Raw genomic sequence first — 27,919 nt, 5'->3', positions numbered from 1 at the left:
ATAGGAGACCCAGTTTATATGTTAGCCAGGTCCATATACTGTATGGACAAACGTAAAGAAACCCCACAACTTATTTTGCATATTGAAACTCAAGACCAGAGGCTGTGGTGAAACTACCTCCCTGCCTGGCCAAATTCATAAAAAATGTTGACGATTTCCAGTCCTAGTCTTATTTTGAAAAGTATCCGGAAAACGTTTCCCTCGTATACGTTAGCCTGACAGTCGAAGCGAAGGGGAGACTAGCTCCTCTAGTGGAGTTTGGATCCAGAGTCGAGCCCACTTTCCAAAATGACAGCGAGAAAATCTGGCTCACGACTGGAGACCGAGATCGAGCGGAACCGTTCAGAGAGCCAATGGGACAAGATACCAGAATTAGTCCGACAGCTGTCCGCCAAACTCATATCCAACGGTAAGAAACGGCCGGCTGTCCGGTGTTCATTCAGCGGGGAAGGCCTCCGTCTCAGTCCTCGGTACTTCCTGACATTGCAAACCGTGGACAGGACTTGTTCCTGCACTGTGCTCTCGTTTTCAGTCAGTTAGCTCGTAAAGGTCAATGAAGAGACTCGTTTATTACCGGGGAGTTGTTGATGTTTGTGTCAACACACTGCAGTGTGCTGTTGTTGTTTATTTGGAGAGCTAACTCTTCACCTCCTGAGGTCTGACAGCTCTCCCCCCCCCTCTGTTCACTCTGTTCTGTCCAGCGGGACTCCATTCAAAAACTACACACTCAGTTCATATTATTTGTATTTTAAAATGTGCAATAAGATGTGATCTGGTAAAGTATGAATTATTGCGTCGCATATGTTAGCTTCACGGCTAAGATGTGTGTTTGCTACATGCTAACTGTCAGACTCCTTGCATAGAGTGTTTGTAATACTAAAGAGGGTATTGTACATGCTCCTGAACTTTATAGAAATATTATAGTTCAGTTTAAGAATTGATCAATACTAGAGGGCTCCAGGGAGCTGTAAGTTGTATTCCCACTTGTAATGTTTTTCATCAGTTTATGTGTGCCATCATGTTGTTGCCTTTCTGGACTTTATTAAACATGAAGTTGATCATATTCCCCTCCAAAATGACCTTCTTTTGATTCAAACATCTAAAAAATATTGCATATTAACACCTCGTGTTGCTATATAGTCTAAACTCACCCATTTACTTTCTTAGGCATTAAAATATTAGAAATCATAATCAGCTTTATTGGCCATGTATGCTCACACACACACACACACACACACACACACACACACACACACACACACACACACACAGTTTAGTTGCTTGTTAAAGCTGTACATAATTCCAGCTGGTATGTGTGCTGCAGTGTTTCTCCTCTTTACAAGGGCAGGCATTACACTTGTCCAGTGTGTAAGAAACAGAGATTGCTGACTGTAAGACTCAGACTATTGGCAGAGTTATTAACTAAAATGACATTTAATATTTATTGAAAATGTTTTTAACGGTAAATGTCGTCATACTTTGGATGAACTTTATGTTTCTAAATAGGACAGTGTTCTCTTATGCTGTGTAAATGTACTCATATCTCCAAAGCTTGCACGGCCATCCTACTTTAAATAAACTTTACAAAAATTATTGTGATTTTAAGCCTCAACTGATACCGAGACTGACTTTACTGTTAAACCTGAAACCTGATGAAGTTTGTACAGCAGAGGCCTTGTTGTCCTAGTCACCCCTAAACACTTTGCTATCATGTATTGACTCATCTATAAGATGAGTTATGTACTGATCTATGGTTTATTTGTGAGCAGATGACCTCGGGGAGTTGTTGCTGGGAGAATGCAAGCTTCAGATGTACCTGAAGGAGAACCCCATCAAACAGGGATCCAGTCCAAGGGGCCAGCGACCTAAACTGGTGGAGGTCAGAAAACACCTTACTGCTGCTCTGGACAGAGGAAACCTCAAGGTAATTCAGAGACATTTACAAATTGACTGGTGTTGTTTGGGTATTGGCTGTATTTTACAATTGTTAATGTGTTTGTTATTTGTTTCATTCATGTATTTGTGAACATTATCGTTCCTAAATCTGTACAATTAAAAAATATATATAACCCACTCTGAGATGGGTTTTTTTAATAGCCTATTTTTTTTACTGCATGTTGTTTGTTCTCCAGGCTGATTACCTGCAGGAAGCCAGCCTGTTGATGGCCAAACTTTGCTATGTGGAAGGAGAGTACAGAGACGCTTTAGGTGAGCCACACAGTCCTCTAGCTTGTTTAATTTACTTGAATGCAGTTTTCTGTTGATTTGGTTGCATTACTGTATCAAGTCATCTTTGAACTTAAACGTCATTGATGTATTGACAGGTCACTATAGCAGGGTCAACCTGGATGACATGCAGCTGATCGGCGCTCCCGTGTACAGGCTGTCCATGATAGCCGAGGCATATGCTACTAAAGGTATACACACACACACACACGCACACACACACACATGCCCCCAGTCTTTGTGATGTCTCTGCACCAGCAGCAGGCTTTGTGTTTTTAGGTTGGCCATCTGTCTGCGTCTTTGAATGCATCCTCTCTGAAAGACATGTCTTCAAACTTTTTACCAACATCCACTTAGACTTGAGGTGAACTGATAAGATTTTGGAGGTCAAACGTCAAGGTTACGTCCCTCCAGTAAATTTTATTACATCGAGTTTACTATATATTTTTGATCGACGCAATCCTTGAGTGTGATTAGTGAAAAATGTCCCCCAGTTCCTCCTCCTTGGTACTTATTTGCTGGTCTGTCCTGAGAAGGCTTAACTTACGATCACATGCTCTGCAGAGAAACATAGAAAGTGAGAGAGGCGTTCTGTTTCCTTCCCTCCTGTACATTACTGTCATCAATCAGTCATTATTTGTGTATCGCCAATTCTCTAGATGCTTTACAAAAGGGCATATGAGCAGGCAGGATTTCTCCTTTGTATTCCTGTTGTTCACACTTCCTTGCCTCTGGTGGAGGTCGGAGCACGCCGTGCATGAATGAGGACGGTGGTGCAACTTTCAAGTATGACTGCTTTTGCGGTGGTTTTATATATATGTATGTATATATATGTATATATGTGTGTGTGTGTGTGTGTGTGTATATATATATATATATATATATATATATATATATACACACACACTACCGTTCAAAAGTTTGGGGTCACCCAGACAATTTTGTGTTTTCCATGAAAAGTCACACTTTTTTTATCAAATGAGGTGCAAAATGAATAGAAAATATGGTCAAGTCATTGACAATTTTAGAAATAATGATCATTATTTGAAATAATAATTTTCTCCCTCAAACTTTGCTTTCGTTGAAGAATGCTCCATTTGCAGCAATGACAGCACTGCCAACCTTTGGCATTCCAACTGTTAATTTGCTGAGATAATCTGGAGAAATGTCACCCCTTGCTTCCAGAAGCCCCTCCCACAAGTTGGATTGGCTTGATGGGTACTTCTTGTGTAATTTACGGTCAAGCAGCTCCCACAACAGCTCAATAGGGTTGAGATCTGCTGACTGCGCTGGCCACTCCATAATAGATAGAATATCAGCTGGCTGCTTCTTCCCTAAATAGTTCTTACATAATTTGAAGGTGTGCTTTGGGTCATTTTCCTGTTGTAGGATGAAATTGGCTCCAATCAAGCTCTGTCCACAGGGTATGGCATGGCGTTGTAAAATGGAGTGATAGCCTTCCTTATTGAAAATCCCTTTTACCTTGTACAAATCTCCCAGTTTACCAGCACCAAAGCAACCCCAGACCATCACATTACCTCCACCATACTTAACAGATGGCGTCAGGTGCTCTTCCAGCATCTTTTCAGTTGTTCTGCATCTCAATGTTCTTCTGTGATCCAAACACCTCAAATTTAGATTCGTCTGTCCATAACACTTCTTTCAGATCTTCCTCTATCCAATGTCTGTGTGCTTTTGCCCATATTAATCATTTCCTTTCATTGGGCAGTCTCAGATATGGTTTTTTCTTTGCCACTCTGCCCTGAAGGCCAGCATCCCGGAGTCGCCTTTTCACTGTAAACATTGACACTGGCATTTTGCGGATACTATAATGAAGCTGCCAATTGAGGACCTGTGAGGTGTCTATTTCTCAAACTCAAGAGACTCTTATGTACTTGTCTTCTTGCTCAGTAGTGCAGTTGGGCCTCCCCCTTCTCCTTCTACTCTGGTTAGAGCCTGTTTGTGCTGTTCTCTGAAGGGAGTAGCACACACCGTTGTCGGAAATCTTCAGTTTCTCTGCAATTTCTCGCATGGAATAGGCTTCATTTCTAAGAACAAGAATAGACTGTCGAGTTTCACATGAAAGTCTTTTTCTGGCCATTTTGAGAGTTTAATCGAACCCATAAATGTGATGCTCCAGATACTCAACTAGCTCAAAGGAAGGTCAGTTTTATAGCTTCTCTAACCAGCTAAACTGTTTTCAGCTGTGCTAACACAAGGGTTTTCTAATAATCCATTAGCCTTCTAATGCAATTAGCAAACACAATGCACCATTAGATCACTAGAGTGATGGTTGCTGGAAATGGGCCTCTATACATCTATGTAGATATTTCATTAAAAAGCTAAAATAGTCATTTACCACATTAACAATGTATATAGTGTATTTCTGATTACTTCAATGTTATATCCATTGAAAAAAAACAGTGCTTTTCTTTCAAAAAATAAGAAAATCTCTCAGTGACCCCAAACTTTTGAACGATAGTGTCTTTAAATATATGTATGTATGTATGTATGTATGTATGTATGTATGTGTGTGTGTATATATATATATATATATATATATATATATATATATATATATATATATATATATATATATATGTAAAATGTAATTTCAGATATTTTCTATTTGCATCATAGTAATATGTCCTCGTCACCTGTTGTCGATCGGTGAGAAACACTGATGGAAGTAAACTGCAACCTGACTGTGAGGGAGTCATTGCATTTTTGTATTGTATCTTTCACCCTAGCCCTTGAAATTCATTACAGCATTGCTCCACAAGGTGGCAGTACAACGTTGGTAATGAATTGTTGTAGCATCAACTGTGATATGAAAAAAACGTCTCTGTCCATCAATAATTATTAAGTTGCCTTTTGCATTGTGCTTATTTTATGTTTCTATGTATTTTATCATCTACATCTAGTTATGTTGCTAACTAACTATCTTATAGCTTTGACAGCTGTGTTCAAGTAACCAAAGCTTGTAATTTATAATTCATGAGATTTGAAATTGATAACTATATTTTATTCCACTATGTAAGTGGATCCGAGGTGATTACCATCAGTGTGAAAAATACTCAAACACCACAGTAGTTTCCATATCGTTGTGTCACTCTTTTTTCATTTTCTGTCCCCCTGAGCCTTTTCTGCCTCTCACCCCTCAGGACTGTGTCTAGAGAAGGTCCCCGCTGCCTCTCCGTCTCTCTCCAATAAGAACACTGGGTCCCCATCGTCCAATAGGAGCACAACAGATCGGGAGCAGGACATCATCACCTGCTATGAAAAATCAGGAGACATCGCTCTGCTCTACCTGCAGGAGGCCGAAAAGGTAAATGTTAGTGCTATTGTTGCTTTGCTATCTTACTGAAATGATCACCATCTACTGCAGTGTGTCTTCCCTGACGTCACACAAGATCAACAAAGATATTGTAAGGGCTCTGACTTCAAAGTGCTCTGCTGTCCCTGTGGGTGTGTGATAAATAAATCTGCTGACAGTGTGTGAGTTTGACTAATGCATTCTGCCAGTGACAGCCAGCTGGCAAACAAATCTCTTCCTCTGTTTGGAGAATGTAAACAACACTGTAATAAGTTGACTTAAAATCAAGAGTGCATTCGGTGTCCGTTGGCAAGAGTGGGTATCAATAAGAGCTTTGTGAAAAACAATAATGACAAAAAAAAGACATATCACCACCTATGGAGGGCGGGCCTTTCTTACGAATCTGTTTCTTAATCCTCATTATTAAAGTAATCATAAAGGACATTAGATAAATAGGCCACTGTAGAGGGCGGGATATTTACCCCCATGTTACACCTCACGTGCACTGCGTAAAATAGAGGTGGAATGGTGGGCGAAGTCCTAACGCCCCTGATATGCCATCAGTGTGTGTGTGTGTGTGTGTGTGTGTATGCCTGTGTGTGTGTGTGTGTGTGTGTGTGCGTGTGCGTGTGCGTGTGTGCATATGCCTGGGTGTGTGTATGTGAAGCTCCCGATGAGGGACCACACACCCTGTGTCACAATTCTTAAATGCAATAACGAGTAAGACGCCAATATTATGTGTTGCAGATGCAATATGCATCGTCAATGGTGTACTGAAGGCAGATCTTTGTAAATCCACTGTTGTGTAATATGTTTAAAGGCTGACAAGTTTCTGCATAGCTGTGCTAAAGTGACTTATTGTCTGTCCAAAATGACATGGGGGGTGGCTCGTCCTCGTCTCTCAACCAGAGGGTCGATGGTTCAATACCCCGCTCCTGCTCCTGCTGCTTCCTTTGGCGTCGTATGAATGCATATGAATGGGATTAGTTACTTCTGATGGTCTCCCTACACAACAACCGCTGCCATCAGTGTGTGAATGTGTAGGTGTGACTTTTGGTGTAAAAGCACTTTGAGTAGTCAGAAGACTAGAAAAGCTCTGTATAAGCTCAAGTCCATCCATTCACCGTAGCGTATAACTAATACACCGATTCTTTTTAGTGAAGTTAACCAAAAACGTTGTGGTTATGCCAGCTGCTGACCTACTGCAACGGTTTTTCACTCGATTTAAGATTGAGATATCATAAATGACCAGAGCATGTTTAAAGGTCAGGCACATGTTGTGTCATGTTCTCATGTCTCAGGGGATTCTGTTTAGAGCCCTGTGAAGGCTTACAGTGTTCCTTCAAAGCAAACATGAACAACCACGTCTCCCATCGATCTGGCTTTGTTCACAGAGTTACAGTCATGCCAGAACAGCTCAAGGCCTCCCCCAAAGTGTTGCCTCAAAACTGGTTCAAATGTATTTATATCCTGTAGAGTTATGAAGACCTTTCATGGAAACAAAGTGGCCAGGCTCAGACCCTGAAAATGAGCCGCAGACCACATTACCCATCCATCCAACGTTACAGTAGACACTATGCACTGCAGTAGATCTCATTTTCTGGAATTCACCAAACCCACGTTCATAGTCACTATCTGCTAGATAGTAAAGCATGACTCATCTCTCCAAAGAACATGTTTCACTGCTCCAGAGTCCGGTTGCAGCAAGCGTTACACCACTAGAGGGTTGTTTGGATTGCTTCTGTTGAGCCATAGAATCGTGTTTCTCTGAGCTCCTGTTTGAGAGCTGATTTGCTTCCAGAGGCAGTTTGGAGCTCTGCAGTGAGTGATGCAACAGATGACAGGTGATTTCTTTGTGCTTCAGCGCTCGTTGTCCCCACTCTTTGAGTTTGGCTGAGCTGTTGACGCTCCAAGGTGATTCCACCTCACAATAACAGAACTTATAGTTGTCTCGGACTGATCTAAAAGGGCAGACATTTCTCGGAGTGACCTTTAGCGAAGCTGGCAGCCATTTCTACTACGTTTAAAGTCGACTAAACCCTTTGTGGCCAGTTCTATATTCTGAATGTATTTTTGGCAAGATACCATTTCTATCACCCCCCCCCCCACACACACACACCCAGAAAAACTCAATAATTAGTAAAGGTTTCTTTGGCTTTTTTTTAATATATATACTGTATGTGTCTATGTATGTGTGTGTGTGTGTATTGATATAATATGTAGTTCTTTGTTTTTCCCTGCATTTCTGGTTTTGCAGGCATTGTCAGCAGGAATTCAGAACCGCAGCCCAAAGCCCGGCCCGACAACTCAGGACCTGGAACTGGGCTACTTCCTGGAGACGGGCCTGCAGAGAGCCCACGTCATCCACTTCAAAAACGGGTACGAGTTATGGTTGTCGAGTGATATCAATGATGATGTTTCTATCACGAAATCTTAACAGTACTCTCCCAATCTGACCTTTTAAAACGTTAACCATGTCTTCATCTCCTCCAGTGTTGATTATTGCAGCTTTTTGTTAGGTTTACAAATTATCTTACGATTGAACTAATCACTTTTATAGCACATGTGGGTCTTGCAGCTTGCTCCAGTGGAGCCCGACTGGTCGTTCCAAAGTTGAAACCTAAATCCAAAGGATATTGTTCTTTTGCCATCAGGGCCCCTTGGCTTTGGAACGACCTGCCTGAGAAGATAAGGCATGCAGATTCGTTTTACTTACTTTGATTGCCTTTTTGCTTTTTTGACTGCTCTTATGTTTCGGGTGCTTCTGTCTCTATTTTCTTATTTTTGCAATCTCCCAACTGCTTATATCTCTGCTTAGATCTGGAACTCTTGGTCTTAACTTATGTAGCCGGGTTCTTGTGTTGCATGGGTTCTTATGATTGGCTTCATTTTGTTTGTTGGGATTTTGTTTAGGTACATTAGTGTTTGAGTAAATAATGTTTGGTTTTTTCGGGGCGTTCTTTTGCTTTATTCAAATGTATTCTTCTGTTTGTATTAAAACACTTTGTCAACAAATGTGCTTTGTAAATAAAGTTATTTTCATGATTATAGACGCATGCAAGGAAAAAAAGAAGATGTTTAAGGCTTTTACACTCCTAAAAAAACGGTTACCTCTTGTAGTTTTTTAAAGGATGCTAGTTGCCCAGCAGAAACAAAGAACAACCCTCTGTGGGCACTGTCCACCCACTTTGTAGTCATCGTGTTTCAAAGCTGCTGACAGGTTGATAAAAGCAGAAAGAGTGTGAAAAAGAACATATGCGGTGCAACAGAAAGTGGTACACACAGAGTGGTTGTTGACTAGATACAATCTGCACTATTATCTGTCTTTGTAGCTTTTGAACCCAGTGCTTGTTTACTGTATTTGCGATGTTTTGCACTTCAGTGTGAGGAGAGGGAGCGTATAGGAATTTAAAATTGTAAATAATACAGATGAGCCCTTTTTTATCCAAACTTAACTCTTATAGTTATACTGTCTGATAGTGAGGGTTGATCACACGACAAGTTCACTAAAATCTCTTCCTGACTAAGAAAAAATATGTGCTCTCATTCAAAGCTGCCAGCATAATAAATTGCCTAGCCCAGCATATAATATTTAGAAAACATAAAACTTCAAAGGCATCGGTTGTAAGTCGTAGATTTTAATAATGAGAGCGTAGTTAAGTCTGCTTTCCAGCATCACCTTAAGACAGGCTTTTGCTGTGTCATGTTGCAGACTGGTGCAAAATATCTGCTGATCATGCTGTATACTGACTTTCACTTTGATAAAACTTTCAAATATTTTAAACAGTGAGTATGTACCTATGACCGTTCTGTGATACCTTGTATTCAAACACATACTATAGTTTCTGATGTGTGTATTTCCTTCTGTTTCCTCCCTATATTGACATAGAAACCTAACTCGAGGCGTAGGGCGGTTTCGAGAGATTCTTCGGGCTGTAGAGACCAGAACCACCCAGAGCCTGCGCATGGTGAGGACTATATCAATCAAGTTATTATTATTATTACTATTACTATTATTATTATTATATGGAAGGGGGGCTTTTTTTGCTGAGATTATGGAGCTTTAGTGCGTCATTTTATTCACAGCTCTTCTTTGATTTAAGCACATTTCCAAAAATGACAACCTATATTTTCTTAAGTGCTTGGTTTCAGAGACCGACGCAGAGTAAAGTGCTGGTAATCTGGAAACCTCAGTAAATGGAAAGAACAAGAAGAGAGAGGCATAAAGCCACCAAACGTCCTCTGACCAGATGAGCTGTTTTCCCAACACACCATGTGTAATAAGTGGACATAACCAATGTTTTACCACACATTGGTTTTTGCCTTTAAGTTTTAAAATCTTGAGTTTGGCATTGTGGCTGTAAAGTGGCTGGAAGTTAACAAATGGAAATTAAATGTACATGATGACAAATAATCCACATAAGAGTGTGCAGAGAAGCAATGCAAGCACCCAGATAAACAGATTGCTGATGTGGTACGAAGGTCTTCTCCAATCGTGCATCAATGTGTGTGTGTTGTCCTGCAGACGATAGCCAGACAGCTTGCAGAGATCTTGCTCAGAGGGATGTGTGAACAGAGTTACTGGTCTCCTCTGGAAGACCCCCCATCAGTGTCACCATTGGACGATCCAACACGGCAAGGACACACTCTCAGCAAAAACTACAGCCTGAGCCGACGCTCACGAGTGTACTCAGGAGAGAAGTAAGTGATTATGTGTGGAACTAAAGTGAAAAATAGCCAACATGGCTTCTAAAATAAACTGTCGCCAATGTTCTTGTTTACCAGCCGAAATTTTCCTGGTGTATTTTTTTTTTCACTTTGCTCTTCCATGAATCCTTGTCCAACTCCATCTGTCTGATTCTCTTGGTGCATTCCTCTCTTTCCTTCGAAGTCTGTTTTGCCCTCAAGAGAACACGGAGGAAGCGTTGCTGCTGCTGCTCATCAGTGAATCCATGGTGAGACATAAACACTCTTTGGAAAATGCATCACAGCTCTCTCCGAGAAGCAGAGGACCCACAAAGTTCATGACAAAATGCCATTTTTACATCTGCATCTGTGCTTGTGTGATTCAGGCAAACCGTGACGCTGTCCTGAGCAGAATTCCTGAACACAACAATGATCGTATCATCAGCCTACAGTCTGCCTCTGTGGTGTACGACCTGCTGACTATAGCTCTGGGCAGGAGAGGGCAGTATGAGATGCTATCAGAGGTGAGTAATCTCTCTGTGGACTGCTTAGTCACAGTCGTAGTGATTGTGGAAAGTGTTTCAGCCCACATCCCTCATACGCCTTCATAAAATTACACTTTAATCCTTTTTCACATTCATTTCCCTTTACAAATGAATGCTTTATTACAGTCTAATTGGCTTTACGAAGGCTGGCTAGATGAAGCTGAAGAGAACCCTGATAACACTAATACAATTTGTCCTCTGTTTCTATGTCTCCAGTGTTTGGAGAGGGCCATGAAGTTTGCCTTTGAAGAGTTCCATCTGTGGTACCAGCTCGCTCTGTCCCTAATGGCAGCTGGGAAATCTGCACGTGCCGTCAAAGTCCTTAAAGAGTGTATTCGTCTGAAGCCCGACGACCCCACAATCCCACTGCTCGCTGTCAAACTGTGCATCGGACCTCTGCACTGGGTAAGGACAGTTATGCACGCGATATGTTACTGGGTTTTAACCAGTGTGAGACCTGATCCTGTGACACCTAAATATGCTGATCCCCATTTCATTTGTAACTCCCATATTGTGGTCCAATGCTGGATGCCAATCCTAAATGTGAGCAGAGTTTAAGATCACATGTGTTGGAAGAATCCCAGAATAAGTCTGCAGAGTGCACTAAACTAGCTATTCCTGAATATCACCTCATAGTTCCCAGACCAAGATATTGGTCAGGATGCCGCGATGTAGGTCGGTGAAAGCTCTCTTACAGACATGTTCTCCGAGCACTCAGAACCCCCCCCCCACCCCCCACCCCCCCACCCCCCACCCCGAATCCCTGCAGCGTTCTTCCTGAAAGCTCGCCAATGAGACAACAGAGCAGATGTTGGGAGGGGCTTAAAGAATCAGCAGCTGAATTGAACTGTTTCAGGCAGAGGTTGAAAAATAAGCTGCAAGTATTGCAAAGCTACTCTATACTGTTTTACAGACAAAGGTAAAAAATGAGTATAATATGGGATCTGTAAAGCAAACACTCCAAGAGCCTTTGTTGACATTCACCACAGGAATTTTAACCGTGGGTAGTCGGTTATACAAATAAAATGAAGCCTTGGGAGGTTTTTCTTTAGAGAATACTTTGCCTGCACATATAGGGATAAGGATCAGCTGAGACATAATAGCAGAGAGTAGACTGAAAAACAAGAAAGCCAAAGCGGATGACGTGTTTTCAAAAATGGAGTAGCTGCTGCCATATTTACGAGTCCATGAAAAATAGCAAGATCATCATCATTCATGCCGTAGGCGCCACTATGAGGTGTCGTGAAATCGCGATGATGCAGATTAATCATCAGGGTAATCTGGTGTCATTTTCTTTAACTAAAATATTCAAATTGGTCAAAACGACAACATGTTTTTGAGTCAATATTTCAGTTCATATTTCAGTTATTAATCTCTAATAAAGGAACTCTTTTTACATGAAGATTGTACTACGGTTTTACTCTGCTACTGAATCAAATTCACGAGCAAATCAAGATTTTTACGAGACCAAGAAAGTTCCACCAGTAATAATTATTATCATAATTGCATTAGGTCATACGAACCATTATTTTCTTAAATCATATAATCTATCCCCAAAATTTCTTCATGTTCATCTGCACTCTCTCTCATTATTGCCTCTCTGCTCCTACAGTTGGATGAAGGGGAGTGCTTTGGAAAGATGGTGATTGACATGGGAGAGAAAGCAGCTGAATTCAGAGCAAAAGGCTACCTAGCTATTGGGCTTGTTTACAGCCTCAAAGCCACTGATGGTAAGTCTAAGTCAGGCGTCCCTTTAGCCTTCCCATTGTTAATGCTGGAACATGTGTCCTATTTCTCAGATAAAAATCAGAAAGGAAAAAAAAAAAGAAGCAAGAATCCTTTTAGTTTTATGTTCTCTATGTGAGGATATCTCTCTGCTACATGAAATATATATTGAGTGCCTTGACTGATTTTTTGTGTGTAGTTTTATAATGCATGTGTCTGTCTGTCTCTTCAGCATCGTTGCGAAGCACACAGGAGGACTACCAGAGGAAAGCTTTGGGAGCCTTCCAGAGGTTTGGGACTGAGCCATGCAACTCTTTATTTTCTGTTTTTACGCACACAGTTTTCCTCAGAGTGATTCTGTCAAACCATAGACAGCTTCTTTACAATGTAGAACCTTAGAGATCCAGTATACAGTCCCCTGTGATACTGGGCCATAGTTTAAGTGTCATTAACAGGCATGTTGCTTCTTCATCAATCATTCATCATTTTTGATTGGTGCATTGGTGTGTTACCCTATATGAACGGAATTTCTTCCAACTTACTGTGAGGGGTTTTCAATTAGACAGACTCAATAAGACAAACAAAAAAATAAATTACAGCAGGCCAGCCGCTAGAAGAGTGGTGTTTATTATTCTGAACACTGAAGGGGAACACATTTAACTTAGGCATCTCTTAAAAAGAATCTGTAAAAGAAAGTAAACCGACTTTGTAGGAAAATTTTTTTGCTGAGATGTATTTTCTTTTTCAGTTAAATCATTTAAACTCCTGTCATCTTGCTGTATGGCGACAGTTGGGTCATAAATGTGTTTATTGAACAAAGTGCATCTTCTTCAGACACTGATGCCAATCCTACACATGTGGTCATTTCTCCTGAAGGATTTGAGCAAGCGTTGGACGCTGAACTGTAAAATGTATCTGTTAATAATGTTAAACGATGTGCAAATTTGACAAACATACTCTGCATCATTTATCCCTTTTTCACAATGCTGCAATGTATCCTCTCTTGTTTTACATTCATTATTTCTACTCGTTCGTCAATGTGTTGCTGTTTCTAATGGTGTCTAAATGTTTCAATATCCTCTTATTTGATTTCTTACAAGTGACTTTGCTGTGTTGGCTGCTGCAGCGACCTAATTTCTCCACAGGGATGTTTAAAATTTCATGGAATCTTATTAACTTTTTATTCATGTCTGAAAACACAGTCTGTCTCTCTCTCTCTCTCTCTCTTCCTCTCTTTCCTCCATAGAGCTCAGAGTCTCTCTCCCACTGACCATCTAGCAGCCTTTTATTTGGCCCTGCAGCTTGCTGTATCCAGACAGGTAACACAGTCTTTTGTAAACACATCAAAACTATGCAGATTTGTGTCGGGAATGCCAGACGGTGAAAGTCAGGGGACATTATGAGTCACTTTATTTGATACTTTTTGTCCCGACTCTAGTGAAACCTTTAGTTTGTGTATATGTGTGTATGTGTGTGTAGATCCCCGAGGCACTAGGCTATGTTCGACAGGCGTTGCAGCTTCAAGGGGATGACGTCCACTCCCTTCACCTGCTGGCCCTGCTGCTCTCTGCTCAGAAACACTACCACGACGCGCTTAATATTATAGAGATGGCTCTGTCCGAGTACCCTGAAAACTTCAAGTAAGACCTGCAGACTATGGAACCGCTTCATTTAAAGCACTCTCAGATGGTCTGCATCTCTGTTTCAGAGGGCTTGATTCTGTTTGCTGCGTGTTTCAGTCTGCTGTATACCAAGGTCAAGTTGGAGTCGATGTGCAGAGGACCAGAGGAAGCTCTGCTTACCTGTAAACACATGCTGCAGATCTGGAAGAGCTTTTACAACCTTACCAATCCCAGGTATGCGCCAACACGTTTTCAATCCTTCTCTTTGTTTGGTTTTTCATTCAAACTAAATCAGTTTCAGAATGAAGTAATCCCTTTGCAAGGAAAAAATGTGTTATGTGTTAATCAGTGGCTAAGAAAAATGACCAAATAGAATCACTTAACTCCATGAACAGGAAGTCTATTTTCTGCATGTAGCCTTTATTAACGTAGGACATTGGACAGATTAGGAAATTAGGAGAAAGTGAGGAATGACATGCTGGACAGAAGCTGCAGGTCGAACTTGAAACCGGGTCGTACGCTTGGAGAATTATAGCCTCCATACACGGGGCTGGTCATTGACTCCCCAGGAAGTTTCAGCTCGATAGCAAGCTGAGTTTTCCTAAAAGGATTTTTTTTTTTCCAAGTTAGTCCAACATTACGATGCCAGCTGTTTGTGTCCCTACCGACCTAATGTACTTGTTGTGCATGTGTGTGTCAACAATGATTTGTTTGTGGCAGTGATTCGGGGCGTGGGAGCAGTTTGTTGGACAGAGCCGTAGCAGACAGACGACAGCTCAACGCCATGACTCTGCCTGACTTCAGTGATCCGGAGACAGGTAGACAAACCTACACTTTAACCAGCTTTACGACTGGAACACGGCTTAAGGACCAGATCATTTTCATAAGAATATTAGAATTTCCCTCTCTGAACATTACATCTGAGGGAAAATGACAACTGTGTGAATATCTGATACGTGTCTCCTTTCCTTTGCGACACATCTTCAGCTAAAGTAGCCTAAACAAGGAAGCACAGAAGCGTCTTTCCCTGGACTGTAGAGTATTAGAATGGACACTACACAGGCTCATTTTTCTAAGTTATGACTCTTTCTAAGCAAAATAGAATATATAAGTCAACCACAGACACAAACAAGATTCAGTTCTCTTCTTCAATTTGAGCAGGACCACTCCTCATTTTATAATGGTGAGATCATCAAGATTAAACTGTATACAGGTTTCTCTTGAATCCATTCATGTGCACATACTTTTCATCTCGCCTACACATTCAGAAGGACATTTAACTTGACTCTTGTATGATCTTTTTAAAGTTACAAAGAAATACTGTGTTTTGTCTGTTTACTAAGTTGATGCTTAATTTAGTATTTCTGATGATTTTTTTTTAAACAAACAAAATAGTGTGAAATAGTGTTTCCAAATGTAGGAAATGTTCCAGACTGAGAAACATTGATGTATGTTTTGTTTTTATCAGTTTTTATTTCATGTTTGATTTCACTCATTTCTCTTTTATTTCCTGTTTGTTTAAGTCTCAGGTTCTTCATCCTCTCACTCTGGTTCTGAACTGGTCTCCCCCACCTCCCCATCCACCTTTTCCACCTTCTCCTCCTTCTCCAGCCTCTCCTCACCCCTCTCCTCCCCTTCTTCCCCTGTATTCATCCTCCAGCCTCCTCCCCTCCCTCCATCTAAAAATCCATCCTCCCTCCCTTCTCCTCCTCCTCTCCCTCCTCCTCCTCCTCCTGCGCCCACCAAGACCAGGACTCACTCCTTTTGCAACCACGTCACTCTGCGCAAGCTCTCCTCCAACTGTAATCTGCCTCCACGCACACTCAGCCTTTAGCATGGTGTGTCGAGTGACAGCAGAATACACAAAGTGTTTAGAAGATTGGCTCTTTAATTGAATTGTGTGTTTTGTAACGAGAGCATCCCCACATTGCTGTAATCTCTGGTGCTCTGAGTTAAACAGTATAACAACTACATTAAATCAGCACAAAGTCCAACTAGAGAAACTTGAACATGGACTCACTGCAGCTGTCAAATGTTGTTAAAAACCACAATCCCACCAGTTTATTGCCAACACAAGTAACTGTTTTCACAGAGTCTTTCTACATTAAGACTGAATGTTATGAACCAGGGTGAATGTCACATGTGATTATCGCACATGCCGAAGGTGTCCAACATGTGCCTGAGTGCAACAGTCAAAACATTACCTTACACAGACAAGGGACTGTGATTTCCTTTATTATTTTTCTGTTGAAAGTAACCAAACCAGTGTGTGAGCAGGTCCTCCCCATCACATCTATGATTCTAAGCCTCAAGTCTGCAAAACCACCGAGGACATTAATCTATAGAAATATACATGTAATGTTTTTTATCAAATATTACCTGCACATAAAAGTCGATTTATTTCGTACAGAACTCCTTTAAGTTGTAATTTGACAAACAAGTAAATATGACTAGCAGTAGGGTGGTCTAAGTGGAAAAGATTAAAAATAAGTACAGCGCCTGTGTTCATGTTAATGAAAAAAACTGTGGCACAGTACAGCAGTGTGACTCACTGATGTGTTTCTAATTAGTTTTTGTACAACAATGGAGTGCTGGCACAGAGGAATAAGATAAATCGTGTCCAGGGATTCTTTTCCTTTGTCAATGCTTCCTTTGACAAATTAGACTGAGGCTGTGGTTGAGATTGAAACTTGTTTAACCTTTATTACATACACAATTTCACCAGTGCCATTGTAAGGAACAATGTAAATGGGACCTGAGGAGGTTAGAACTATGTGACCATGTAAGCAAATCTCCACCAACCTCCTCCATTTTCCTCCGCCCTCTAAAAGCCACCTGACCCAAAATCCGTAGCATCTTTTTTCACATGAGTAGAATTAACTGGTGAAATTGGTGTCAGTAACTTTTGTCCTGAAGATTTGCCACCATCACCACACGTGAAATATGAGAAGAATCCCTCAAGATGTAGCTCCTGTATTCCTGAGTATTTCCACATAAACAAAGTACACATTTTGGAGCACACGTCCTACACTGTCCACACATGGTGAGTCTAACAGTCCTTGTTGTTGTTGTGCTTTCGTGTCAACAACAATTACTACAACTAAGCGCCTCACTTTGTGACACGTTGCTTGTGTGTTAGCTCGGAGCACTGGAGGATTATTTGGGGAATTTTTCTCATTACTGACGCAACAAGTGAGTTCAGTGAGGCCCCACTGACTGGATTTGCTTCTTGAACATTGTGCAATACAAAAAGAATCTAGATTTTCACCATTTAATGAAACCTCACAAGCATGGACAATGAGTATAAAACTGTGCTGACTAATCTAGACAAAGAGTATTTAATAGTCTCACCTATTGTAGTTCCTGGACCTGGTCTGATCTGTGCATGCTAACATGTTGGTGCTTTGACTTCAGATTTGAGTCATGGACCTTCTGCTGCTTCTTTGCAAATGTGCTCAAAGTCTCGAGTTGCCTCACCACACAAACACGTTATTGAAAGCTCAGAGTTACAGATCAGTTGAGATCTTTTTAAACATTTACACCTTTTTGTCTCTTCAAATCTATCTGCTGTTTTTTTTTTTTTTTTTTTTTTTGCCTGTTTCTGCATCCTCCTCTTTCCTCTAAATATTTCTCAATCCAGCCATCCTTTATTTGTTCCAATCTTGTGTCGTCCCTCCTTGTTGCCATTTTTTCAACTAATTATGTTTGGAATGGAAACTAATGGTTGTTATTTTGATGAATAATTTAGCTGCGTTTTTATTGCTCCGGAGCTTTATTTTTCTCGGTCAGCCTGAGAGAAAAGTTGCATTATTTAAAGCTGTGAATTTTGTTCCATCACTATGATTATCATGTTTGAAGCTATGATAAGATTTTAGAATAGATTTATTCCTCATTTTGATGGGGAAGCACTTCTTTCTTGTGTGTCTTTTTAAAGCTCTGTGAGGTCAACATGTGGCACAGTCATTTCACTGTCACAGGGTTGTGACAGTAATAAGATAAGATGATGTGTTACAGTGTAAACTGGAAGCACCTGGACTAATCTGATTTACGGTAATCTATAGATCTTATGTGAAGAATGAAAGTTCCTCTTCGTGCTCTGCTCTTCCTGGGATCAGCATCTTTTTTTATATCTTTTATAATTTTGGTATTTCTTCTCTGCCTCTTACTCTCTTTTAATCATTAACAATCGTCTTTCTGTTTGTTTTTTTTTCACATCCCTCCGTTTTTTAAGGCGGCCTTCAGGACGCTAACACTCTTGGTTTTTCCTCCATGTTTTCTGTTTGTAAGTAGCCATCTAACCTCCATCTGATCTTCCTTTTTCCATCCATTGTCCACGGAGACCTTCCCCTTTTCCCGATGAGGTTTTAATATATATGTACAGTACAACATTTGCAGAGAAGAAAATATGTACATATACCCCCCACCCCCCACCCCAACCCCGCTTTAACTTGATGTCTGCAGTCAGTTTCCAGGAGAACTGTTCCAAAAAAGATCATGTTGATGGTGTATGATTTAAAGGAATACAACGACTTAAAGGGAAGCAGTTGTACATACACCTTTTTTTTTTCTACACTTATTACAGAATACGAAATTTACTGGAATACTCTTTAAGCTTAAGAGGAGGCTGAGACTCTTTCTGAGAGTAAATGTTCACACAGAGAAAAGAGGAAGAAAGCAGTTTCATTTCCTGATTGTAATACTTTGCAGCATATTCGGTGACATGACACAAAGTGTTAAAAAAGGGAGGGTTGATGATCCTCATAAGGGAAACCTATAAATTCTCTTCAGTTTGATTAAATAAGTTACTGCCAGACATTATCACTGTACATACTTAAAAAGAATGATCATCGTGCTGCAGATAAAATGTGGCTAAATGAGGTAAACGCACTCTAACCAGCCGTCCAGTGTGGGGACTGGTGGTATTTAGTTCCTGTAAGTCAGTGTATTCCTTTAGTTCAACGAGCAGCTTTGGTGCATGTGTTGCTGTGTCAGACGTCCACATTTTAGGCACAGGAAAACAACAGGAAGCTTTCTCAGTATTCTGTTACTGATACTGTAAATGTCACCGTGTGAGACCAAATTTCTATATTTAAAAGGGACACAAAATGGGGGAAATTAAAAATAATCCTTGAGAATATATCCAGTACCCCTCATTACGTCTTTCTCCAACTCAGCCTTTTAATGAATAGTTGGGGGCCCCAGTGAAAAATATCAATAATCCGTGGCACACTGAAAATAACTTTACTGCGGCTTTATTGTAAGCGAACCACTCAGGTTCGCCAGCATTATCCTTTTTCTCTTTTACTGCCTTCCAGCACCTTCTCTACTGTTGTGTATCACTGTCCATATGTAGCAGGTATTACTATGCCTGATAAATAACCGTGCACTCAGGAAAAATACAGTGATGGGAGGGATGCAGTTCACCCAAGCTGAGGAGTGTTAGATTTAAGAGTAAAATACTTTAATTTAGGAAGCAATCCACATGTTTCAACATACTGTTACATGCTTAACTGCTTCATCAGGCTGGGCTGCTGCATGCTGACATTTAATATTTAACTTCCTATTAAACCGGGCCACTCAAGTCCGTTAATCCATTCATCAGCATCACACCCTCGCTCTCTTGCTCCCACACACAGAGGACGTTAGCATCCAGATCTTATCTTTTTAGCCGTCTTCCACTTATCTTTTCCACGCTCCTAGACTTGTATAATACACTTGAACTCTACATCAGTGCAGTGGAGGAAAGGCCGAGCTTTTGGGAGTGTAGAGCCCAAAATAAGAGACGAGAAGAATGACGAGATGTGTTATTGTACAAGTGAGCTGTGACTATCAGTTAGACTGCAGTTGTCATGAAAGCTCACTGAGAAAGCACATGTGAAGCAGAATGAGAGATGTGCGTCGAAGACAGTCGAGGCCTGGGCATCGAGAAACATACAAATCTAATGTCTATGTAATCTTCAAATGTTTTATTCAGTGCTACAGATACAGCTTTTGAACTGCAAATAGCAGAGCAGACAAAAGTTGATTTAATTTTCATGGTTTACTGAATACTTGTCAAACTGAATAATCCCAACAGAAAGGACACGTATGACAACAATATGAAGGGTACGTTTCTGTTACCATAAGAAAGAGATGTGGAAGTATTTCAGAGTTCGACGGAGACAGCGTACAGTATATTTTGCTTTCACAGATCTGCAGCACGTACCTGCAGTCCCATTTGGTGGCCATTTTGCGTCCCTGTTATAATGTGATGTCACTCAAAAGCAGAGACAAAATCCGAGACACACTTTTCTCACTTACTAATCAGCAGAGTGCAGGTTGGTGCAGTGTTTATGCATGGCAGTGCAGAAATTAATTCATTCTAACCTGGTTAATCCAGGGCCATAACACCGTGTGCGGCAGCGTGTGGAATGGTGTGGACTGATTAAAAGCTTTAGTGCAGGAACAGGAAACTGTGTGCCAATGTGGGCCCAGAGTTTTGAGCTTTTTCTTTTTTTTTTTTACTGCACCCAAACACTCGAGGTTTCACTGCTCCTCCTTTCTGTCTGAAGTTGTGGATCAGTGAAACCTGCTGTTGTGTTTGGTTGAGTAAAAATCCTGCATTGTGGCACATGGCTGCCTAACGCTGCTGCTGATGTAGTAGTTAGTAAGTCACCACATCATGGAGATGTGTGTGTGTGTGTGTGTGTAACGGTTTGATTCTCTCCCTCCAGGTTCAGTTCACGCTACATCTATAGCAGCCAGCCGTGTGGAGCAGGCTCTGTCTGAGGTCGCCTCCTCTCTGCAGAGCAGCGCCCCCAAACATGGACCCATGCACCCCTGGATGACCCTGGCTCAGATCTGGCTGCATGCAGGTACGCACAGGAAGAGCCAATCAAAAACTGGCTAAGGGCTGCTGTCTTAAATGGGGTTGCAAAAAATGCACGAGGAGCTGAATTCAAAAGCGCCTATAAGGAAGTTGGTGCTAACCCTTCAACCAAATGATGAATGTTTGTCCTTGTTTGATGATCAGCTATATTTTATGTGTTATTGAATTTCATTTCTGAGCAATTTCTGTTCAATTATTCTCTTTTTCACTGGCTGTGTCTGTTTAAAAAAAACCCACATTTGTCTTTCAAACACAGACCGAAACGTGTGAGGGCAAGAGCTGACGTCTTTTGATAAGATTTAAGGGTTTTACAGAGAAAAAGATTAACTTCATCAAATGAAAACCATCGTTCCAGTCCAACTAAAGTTTAATTAAATATGAAATACTTTTTGTCTGTTCAGAACTCAAAAATCCTTCAAATAAGTGAAATACAGAATAGCTGTATCTCGTCACTCGTCAGGACTTCAAAGTCATTGAAATAACTAATAATGTGATATAAATAATAATAATGAAGCCTGAAATATAAGATCTATTCATTACATTCTGGACAAAGTCATCTTTTTGTTACTTGTACTTCTAGTATTTTAAGTGGAAAGGTAATATTTTACACTTTAATGAGTCCCCTTTTTATTGCCAAAAATAAATATGGCTGGTGTAACTGGGTGCTTCAAGGTTACACATTTTAAAGGGAGAGTTTGCAAGTGTTATGGTTTATGTTGGAGAGCGCCTTGCAGGTAATGGACTGCAGCTGTAATTTAGTGCTTTAGTGGTTGAGGTCAATTGACAGGTATATTATATTTGTCTACAGTGTGGGATCTTATTGATGCACCATCCCGCTTTCAACTTCACTTTTATTTTAGATTCATTTATGACGCTGATCTTTCTCATAGCACAGACTCATCCAACTTGGAGCCTTGTGTTTGAAGAGTGTACTCGCATCAGCTTTCATGAATGTGTTTGATGTTTTACAATCTCAACAGATTAGATTTCCTCTGGAGCACACAGATACTTTCTGCATCAGCAGCAGACACAAACATCAGCAGACGGAAGAGTATACATAAACAGATGCAGATATATACACACACACACACACACACACACACACACGCATATATAAACAGAGGTTGTTTATGTCCCTATTTATCTGTCCAGCTGCTTCCTGTCACAGTGGTCATTTCCATTTTGGCAACACAGCTAATGTAATCATCCAATCAGAAGATGGACAGACGGAATGTTCACAATCATTTCCTGTCCGTCTCTTTCTTTATAATTTTCTGTCTTCATCACAGAAACACTCATTATATAAGATGACCTTTATTGATGCAATTTGAGCGTAAACTACATATTCACACTTTATCACTGATTTCACTCTCTTATTTTCTGATTCTTACATGATTTAAAAATTTTACCTCAACTTATTTTAAGTATTTGAATATGTTTACTTATTTTGGGATTTAAATGACTAATAGGCACAAAATGTTTTGGAATTTCTCCATTTGCAACCAGTCTCCAAATGTGTTGTGATGTCCATTTAATTCTTTAGGGAAAGTTAGCCAAACCTCAGTACAGAGCGCTCGCCCCTAACAGGCCCTGATAGGTGCATGTCTAATAGATCACTGGGATCAATGCAACAAAATGAGAGCTTTTTGTTAAAGCTACCTTTCTTAAAACAGGAACAATCGGAATAGTTGCTGTCTTCAAAGCCATAAGTTTCCATAGATAAAAACAATAGTTTTACAGGGACAGCTTGAGGTCAGAGGTCGAGTCAGTCGGGTTTTGATCCCCAGCATGTCGATGTGATCCTTGGCAAGACAAGTTTCCCCCGCCGCCTCGGCGGCGGCGTGTAAATGTGTATGAATGGATTAGTTACTACTAATGGATTCTTGACGTTGCCGTCAGTGTGTGAATGTGATCTGAACGGACGTAACCTGCTTGTAGCACTATTTAATTCTTCTGACTGCTCAAAGCACTTGCAAGTCAATTACATGCAGCATTTACATGGCAGGACATGGGAGTGGGGTGTCTACCGCTGCCTGAGGTTTCTTTTGTATTACTGTATGGTAGCGTTATGTTAGATCTAAGCTAGTCGTTTAAGCCATCAGTCACACTGTAACGCCCACAACCTGATTTAGGCAGATGATGCTCCAAGGGGAAAGAACTGTTTTTGTCAATGGAGTCTGGTGGCTTTGAAGACAGTGATGTAACAGCTGTATGGTTAAAAAAAGGATCTTACCACTACAGGAAGGTTCTCCCTCCCGGAGCCCTTCCCATCATCTCAGATACTTCAAAAAACAATCTGCAGCAACAACAAGCGCTTACAGTACACCCGCTTTTCTTTTGAAGTTCCACAGAGTTGACAGCGCAGCCCTCTTTGTGTGAAACTTTTAGTTTAACCTTTAACCATCAAGACCTCTAAATGTGTAATAATGGAGCACATGTTTTAAAATATAGGATCATGTAGATATAATGGGCTGCATGAATCGAGTGTCAAGTAATAATAATAATTTACACTTTATTAATCCCACGAGGGGAAATTCAGTTTTTACACTCTGTCTAACACACACACATAGGCCGAGATACACACTCATGCACAAACAGGGTTCTAGTGACATGCATTAATGGAGAGGTCTCAGAGTGAGGGGGCTGCCCACAGCGAGCGCTCCAGAGCAGTTTTGGGGTTCGGTGCCTTGCTCAGGGGCACCTCGGCAGTGCTCAGGAAATGGACTGGCACCTCTCCAGTTACCAGACCAGTTTCCGGACTTGGTCCGTGCCGGGACTTGAACCGGCGACCCTCCGGTTCCCAACCCAAGTCCCTACAGACTGAGCTACTGCCCCCCCCGTAAAGACAAGATAAGATATTACATTATTACATTGCAGCAGCGATACAGAAATCAAAAACTGAATAAAATAGTAACATAAATACAATTTGAAAAATGGTAGAAGAAGATATATACAGAAGACTATACATGATTGGGTGAACAAAAGTGTCCTGTATGACTGGGTTTTTTTTTTTACGACTTGACTTAACAAAAACCGAGTTTTGAAATCCATAAAAATCCAATCAAATATACAGAATCGTGCTAAACACAATGTTCATGCTGCTCTGTTTCTCTCATAGCTGAAGTGTACACTGGCATGTCCAAGCCGGCCGAGGCCTCAGCCTGCACGCAGGAAGCAGCCAACCTCTTCCCCACCTCCCATAACGTGCTGTACATGAGGGGGCAGATAGCCGAGCTGAGGGGCAACATGGATGAGGCCAAACGCTGGTATGAAGAGGCCCTGTCCATCAACCCGACGCACGTTAAGACCATGCAGAGACTGGTAACACACCCAAACTTTCTGATGTTTTGTCCTTGTGTTTGGTCTCTTGAGAACGTTGTCCTTGTCCTAGCAGCAAAGTGTGTCCTTACAGGGTTTGTTTGTTTTATGTAATCAGCGACAGTCTTCTGGGACAGCTCCATCAGACCCTTTATGAAGAGAGGGGACAGAGTCTGGTTTTTTTTCTGCTTTATTATTGGCTCAAGCTCATTATGAACACTGTGCCCTCTGTGTGGATTTTAGAAGGTCAGTTTGCAACTAGGATGACCAACCTTTCTCCCCTCTACCCAAACGAATGGAGTATTTGGGTTGACAAGACACCACCTTTATATAAGCCAGATCAAGAATGCACTGTATACCTGTGTATAGTCGTAAACAAGACTTCAAGCTGGCGAGGAACTTTCCAGCTGTGTAGATCTTGGCGACAGAAATGGAAGTATGAAAGTGTTACGTTTTGATCGTTGTGCTGATCTCGTCCTGCACACACATACATCATGTTTTCTGACAAACTCCTCATTGTCTTTTATTAACAGTCAAACGCGGCACACTCAAGTGAAAGCTTTGCCATAAAAAAACAAATGTACACAAAAAAAACGTAAGGGTGCATGTTTTCAAACCTACCATCATGAAGTCAAGTAAATTAAACAAATATAAACATTTACAAAACCAAGTCTACAAGGTACATAGCACATTTAAATGCAAAGTGTTTTTTCTACACGCAGTAGATAACAGTCAGTACAGTGTTCCTAAAGGGAAGCTGAGATAGATTTGACTTCAGCAGGGCTTAAATTGCGAAGGCGCGAAATAATTAAATAATTAACCCAATAAATAGAAAAGAACCTGTTATTTCTATCTATAAAATTTGCCAATGCTGCAGTACTCATTCAAGAAATGAAAGATGTCCTGCTAGCCTATGCGTGAGTGGCAGCAGGTAGTCAGCATCTGACTGGATAACTGTGCTGTGATGAGGGAGAAGAAGAGACGCAAGCAAGGAAAGACAACCCTCAAAGATAACCCTGAGATCTCAGACACATGGTGTGAAACGCTGCCAAGGTTCTTTTTCATCCATTTAAGGTGGAAATTGAAGAATTATCCTCTTATTTGTACTATGATATCAAGAAATCACCCGAACAGAAAGACATTTTCCACAAATTCCGGAGCTGTTTTTGCCAACGGCCCTTAAAGAAAAAAAGGTTGTTTTTTTTTCCCACTTTAAGCCCTGCTTCAGACTTCAGACAGGGTACGTACTTTAGCCACTATGAAATGTTCTACATGTTGGACAACAACAACGCTGTGTTTGTGGATATCACTGTTTCATTTCAAACAACCACTTTGTGTGTCCACACCCATAGTTCTGACGATGGTGTTCTTCTCATTCTTCTTCCTCCTCTTCTTTCACAGGGTCTGATTCTTCATCAGCTGCAGCGCTACAGTCTGTCTGAAAAAGTCCTGAGAGATGCTGTACAGGTTAACAGGTGGGTGTGTGTGTGTGTTTTGTTTTATTTCTGGTCAATCATTAACATTTTCCTAGCCTCACCTTTTTTTGTTTGTCTTTTTTTCTCACCTCACCTTCGCTCTGCTATAATTTTCTTCCCTTTCCCCTGTTTCTTCACCTCTCGTGTCCTACTGCTCCTATCACCTTATCATCTGTTTCCTCATCTCCTGTCTTGGTTTTCTCTCCTCTTTCTATGGCTCATCAACCCTCCTGCTTCCCTCCCTTCTCGTGTTCCTTCGTCTCCTTTCCTTTCTTGATTGCCTTGTCTTCCTCCTCTTTCCCCCTCCCTCTCCTTTCTTCCCTTTTCTCTCTTCTCTCACGTCTCCTGTTACCTCTTCTTCTCTGATTTCCTTCTCTCTACATATCATCTTTTTTCCCCTCTCCTCTAATTCCCCCCCCCTCTCTTTCTCCTCTCTTTCCTACAGTACGGCTCATGACGTGTGGAACAGCCTGGGTGAGGTCCTGCAGGCTCAGGGAAATGCTGCCGCTGCCACCGAGTGTTTCCTCACCGCGTTGGAGCTGGAGGCCAGCAGCCCGATTCTGCCCTTCACCATCATTCCCAGAGCTCTATAAAACACATGCACACTCATACACTCACTTGACAGTCATCGCGTCAGTGTGCACAGGGGCACAAATGATGGACCTGCACACAAACACACATGTACACACAGCATGCCTGCATGCCACTAACACAACGTTTTACTGCCATACCTTTTGTGAAGTGTGTGTTTGTGAACACACACTGAATAGAAATAGTAAACTTAACCGCACAGACACGCAGCCCCTTGTCCACCCAACCTTCCCACAATGCCTTGCTGTGACTATGTATGTGTGAGGACATGTGTCTGTATGCTGATAGGTTGCTTGTATCTGTGTGTGTGTATGTGTGTGTGTGTTTGTGTTTGTGTGCCAAAGTGTTGCCTGTGCATAGTTGTGAGGGGTTGTATGTGATTTGTAGTATGCCGTGAGTGTGATTGTTGTTTGATCCTCTTCAAAGATGTAAATAAATGTCAGTCCCCACTCTTCCATCACTAGCATTTAGAGAACCTCAGAGTTTACGTTTTGTTTACAAGATGTTTTGTCCAAAACTTCATTCACAGCAAATTAGACAAAAGAGTTTTATTAATGTTTCCTTGATGAGCTAAATGTTACTGAACCTCAAAACACACACACACACACACACACACACACACACACACACACACACACACACACACACACACACACACACACACGTGTTTAATTTGCTGTAATGACCTTTGAGAATCTACTGGAGCACAGTCAGACATAAGCAATAGATCACAGAGGAATCAATCAATCAATCATTGAAGTCTAAATGCCAAAACACAGACTGCATTTACAGACAGGAAATCAGATTTAAAGCTTCCATGTCCAGTGCACGCACGACTTCAACCTCAACTTCTTCCGACAATTAAAAACATTTCTGCAAACAACACGTCATTGTCTTACTTGTACAGCATTTACGAGCTGCTTTGGGTCTCTTTATTTTAATAACATTTCAGAGTTTCACAAACACAGCCACGAGTACCGTTATTTGTTTTTCCCCAGAGGAGGCGTTAAAGAAAGAGTTCACATCGTGGGTAATGTGCTCTTTAGCTTTTTCCTGATAGGTAGAAGAGAACATTGACAACCCTCCTGTCTGTACAGCAAAGGCAACACATTGTTTATTTAGGACTAGTAAAATGATGGTTGTTCACCTGGATGGGTGTGCCTGTAGTTTTCCAGGACATAGAGGTGCATGATTGAACCATGTGAACTTTTAGTTATGGATTTAAAAGCCTTTTGCCTTTTTCTGCTGGACATATACAAGCCAGCCATTTTCCCTGCTTCCAGCCTCTATGCTAAGCTAACTATCTTTATAACCCGTTATAGCTTATTTAAGCTTATTTCACATGATTTCACAAAAAGGCTGGATTTTAATCAGTAACGGCTTCAGGAGAAAAGCTAGAAAGCCACTGGTTTCGCTAGTTCCACTGATGAAAAAGTCACACTGCTCTCAAACTGAAATAGTTCAATTTAAAAGTAAGAGCCAAATTCTGATTGTCTTGTGTGTAAATGTTTCCTGTGATTGTGTTGTCTTTTTCATCGTTACGTTCA

General features: G+C 41.1%; 1 protein-coding gene across 2 annotated transcripts; it reads left to right on the top strand.

Moving 5' to 3' along the window:
* The first annotated feature begins 180 nt into the window (after positions 1-180).
* ttc7b (tetratricopeptide repeat domain 7B) lies at positions 181-26,827 on the top strand. Of its 2 annotated transcripts, XM_079368977.1 has the most exons (23): positions 181-409; positions 1,770-1,924; positions 2,133-2,208; positions 2,325-2,417; positions 5,391-5,554; positions 7,800-7,921; positions 9,432-9,510; positions 10,068-10,243; positions 10,434-10,497; positions 10,615-10,752; positions 10,990-11,178; positions 12,386-12,503; positions 12,731-12,788; positions 13,745-13,817; positions 13,978-14,138; positions 14,238-14,354; positions 14,841-14,938; positions 15,644-15,922; positions 18,352-18,402; positions 20,834-20,974; positions 24,107-24,309; positions 25,708-25,781; positions 26,227-26,827. In XM_079368977.1, the coding sequence occupies exons 1-23, from the start codon at positions 289-291 to the stop codon at positions 26,372-26,374; spliced, it is 2,898 nt and encodes a 965-aa protein (XP_079225103.1). In that variant the 5' UTR covers positions 181-288; the 3' UTR covers positions 26,375-26,827. The 2 variants fall into 2 exon arrangements, with proteins under 2 accessions (XP_079225103.1, XP_079225102.1); XM_079368976.1 differs by lacking the exons at positions 15,644-15,922; positions 18,352-18,402 and having other exon boundaries at positions 184-409.
* Positions 26,828-27,919: the final 1,092 nt, after the last annotated feature.

This window comes from Symphodus melops (assembly GCF_947650265.1).
Source record: "Symphodus melops genome assembly, chromosome: 19".
NCBI classification, from domain to species: domain Eukaryota; kingdom Metazoa; phylum Chordata; class Actinopteri; order Labriformes; family Labridae; genus Symphodus; species Symphodus melops.
The sequence above is the reverse complement of the archived record's forward strand: the minus strand, read 5'-3'. Positions and strand labels throughout refer to the sequence as shown.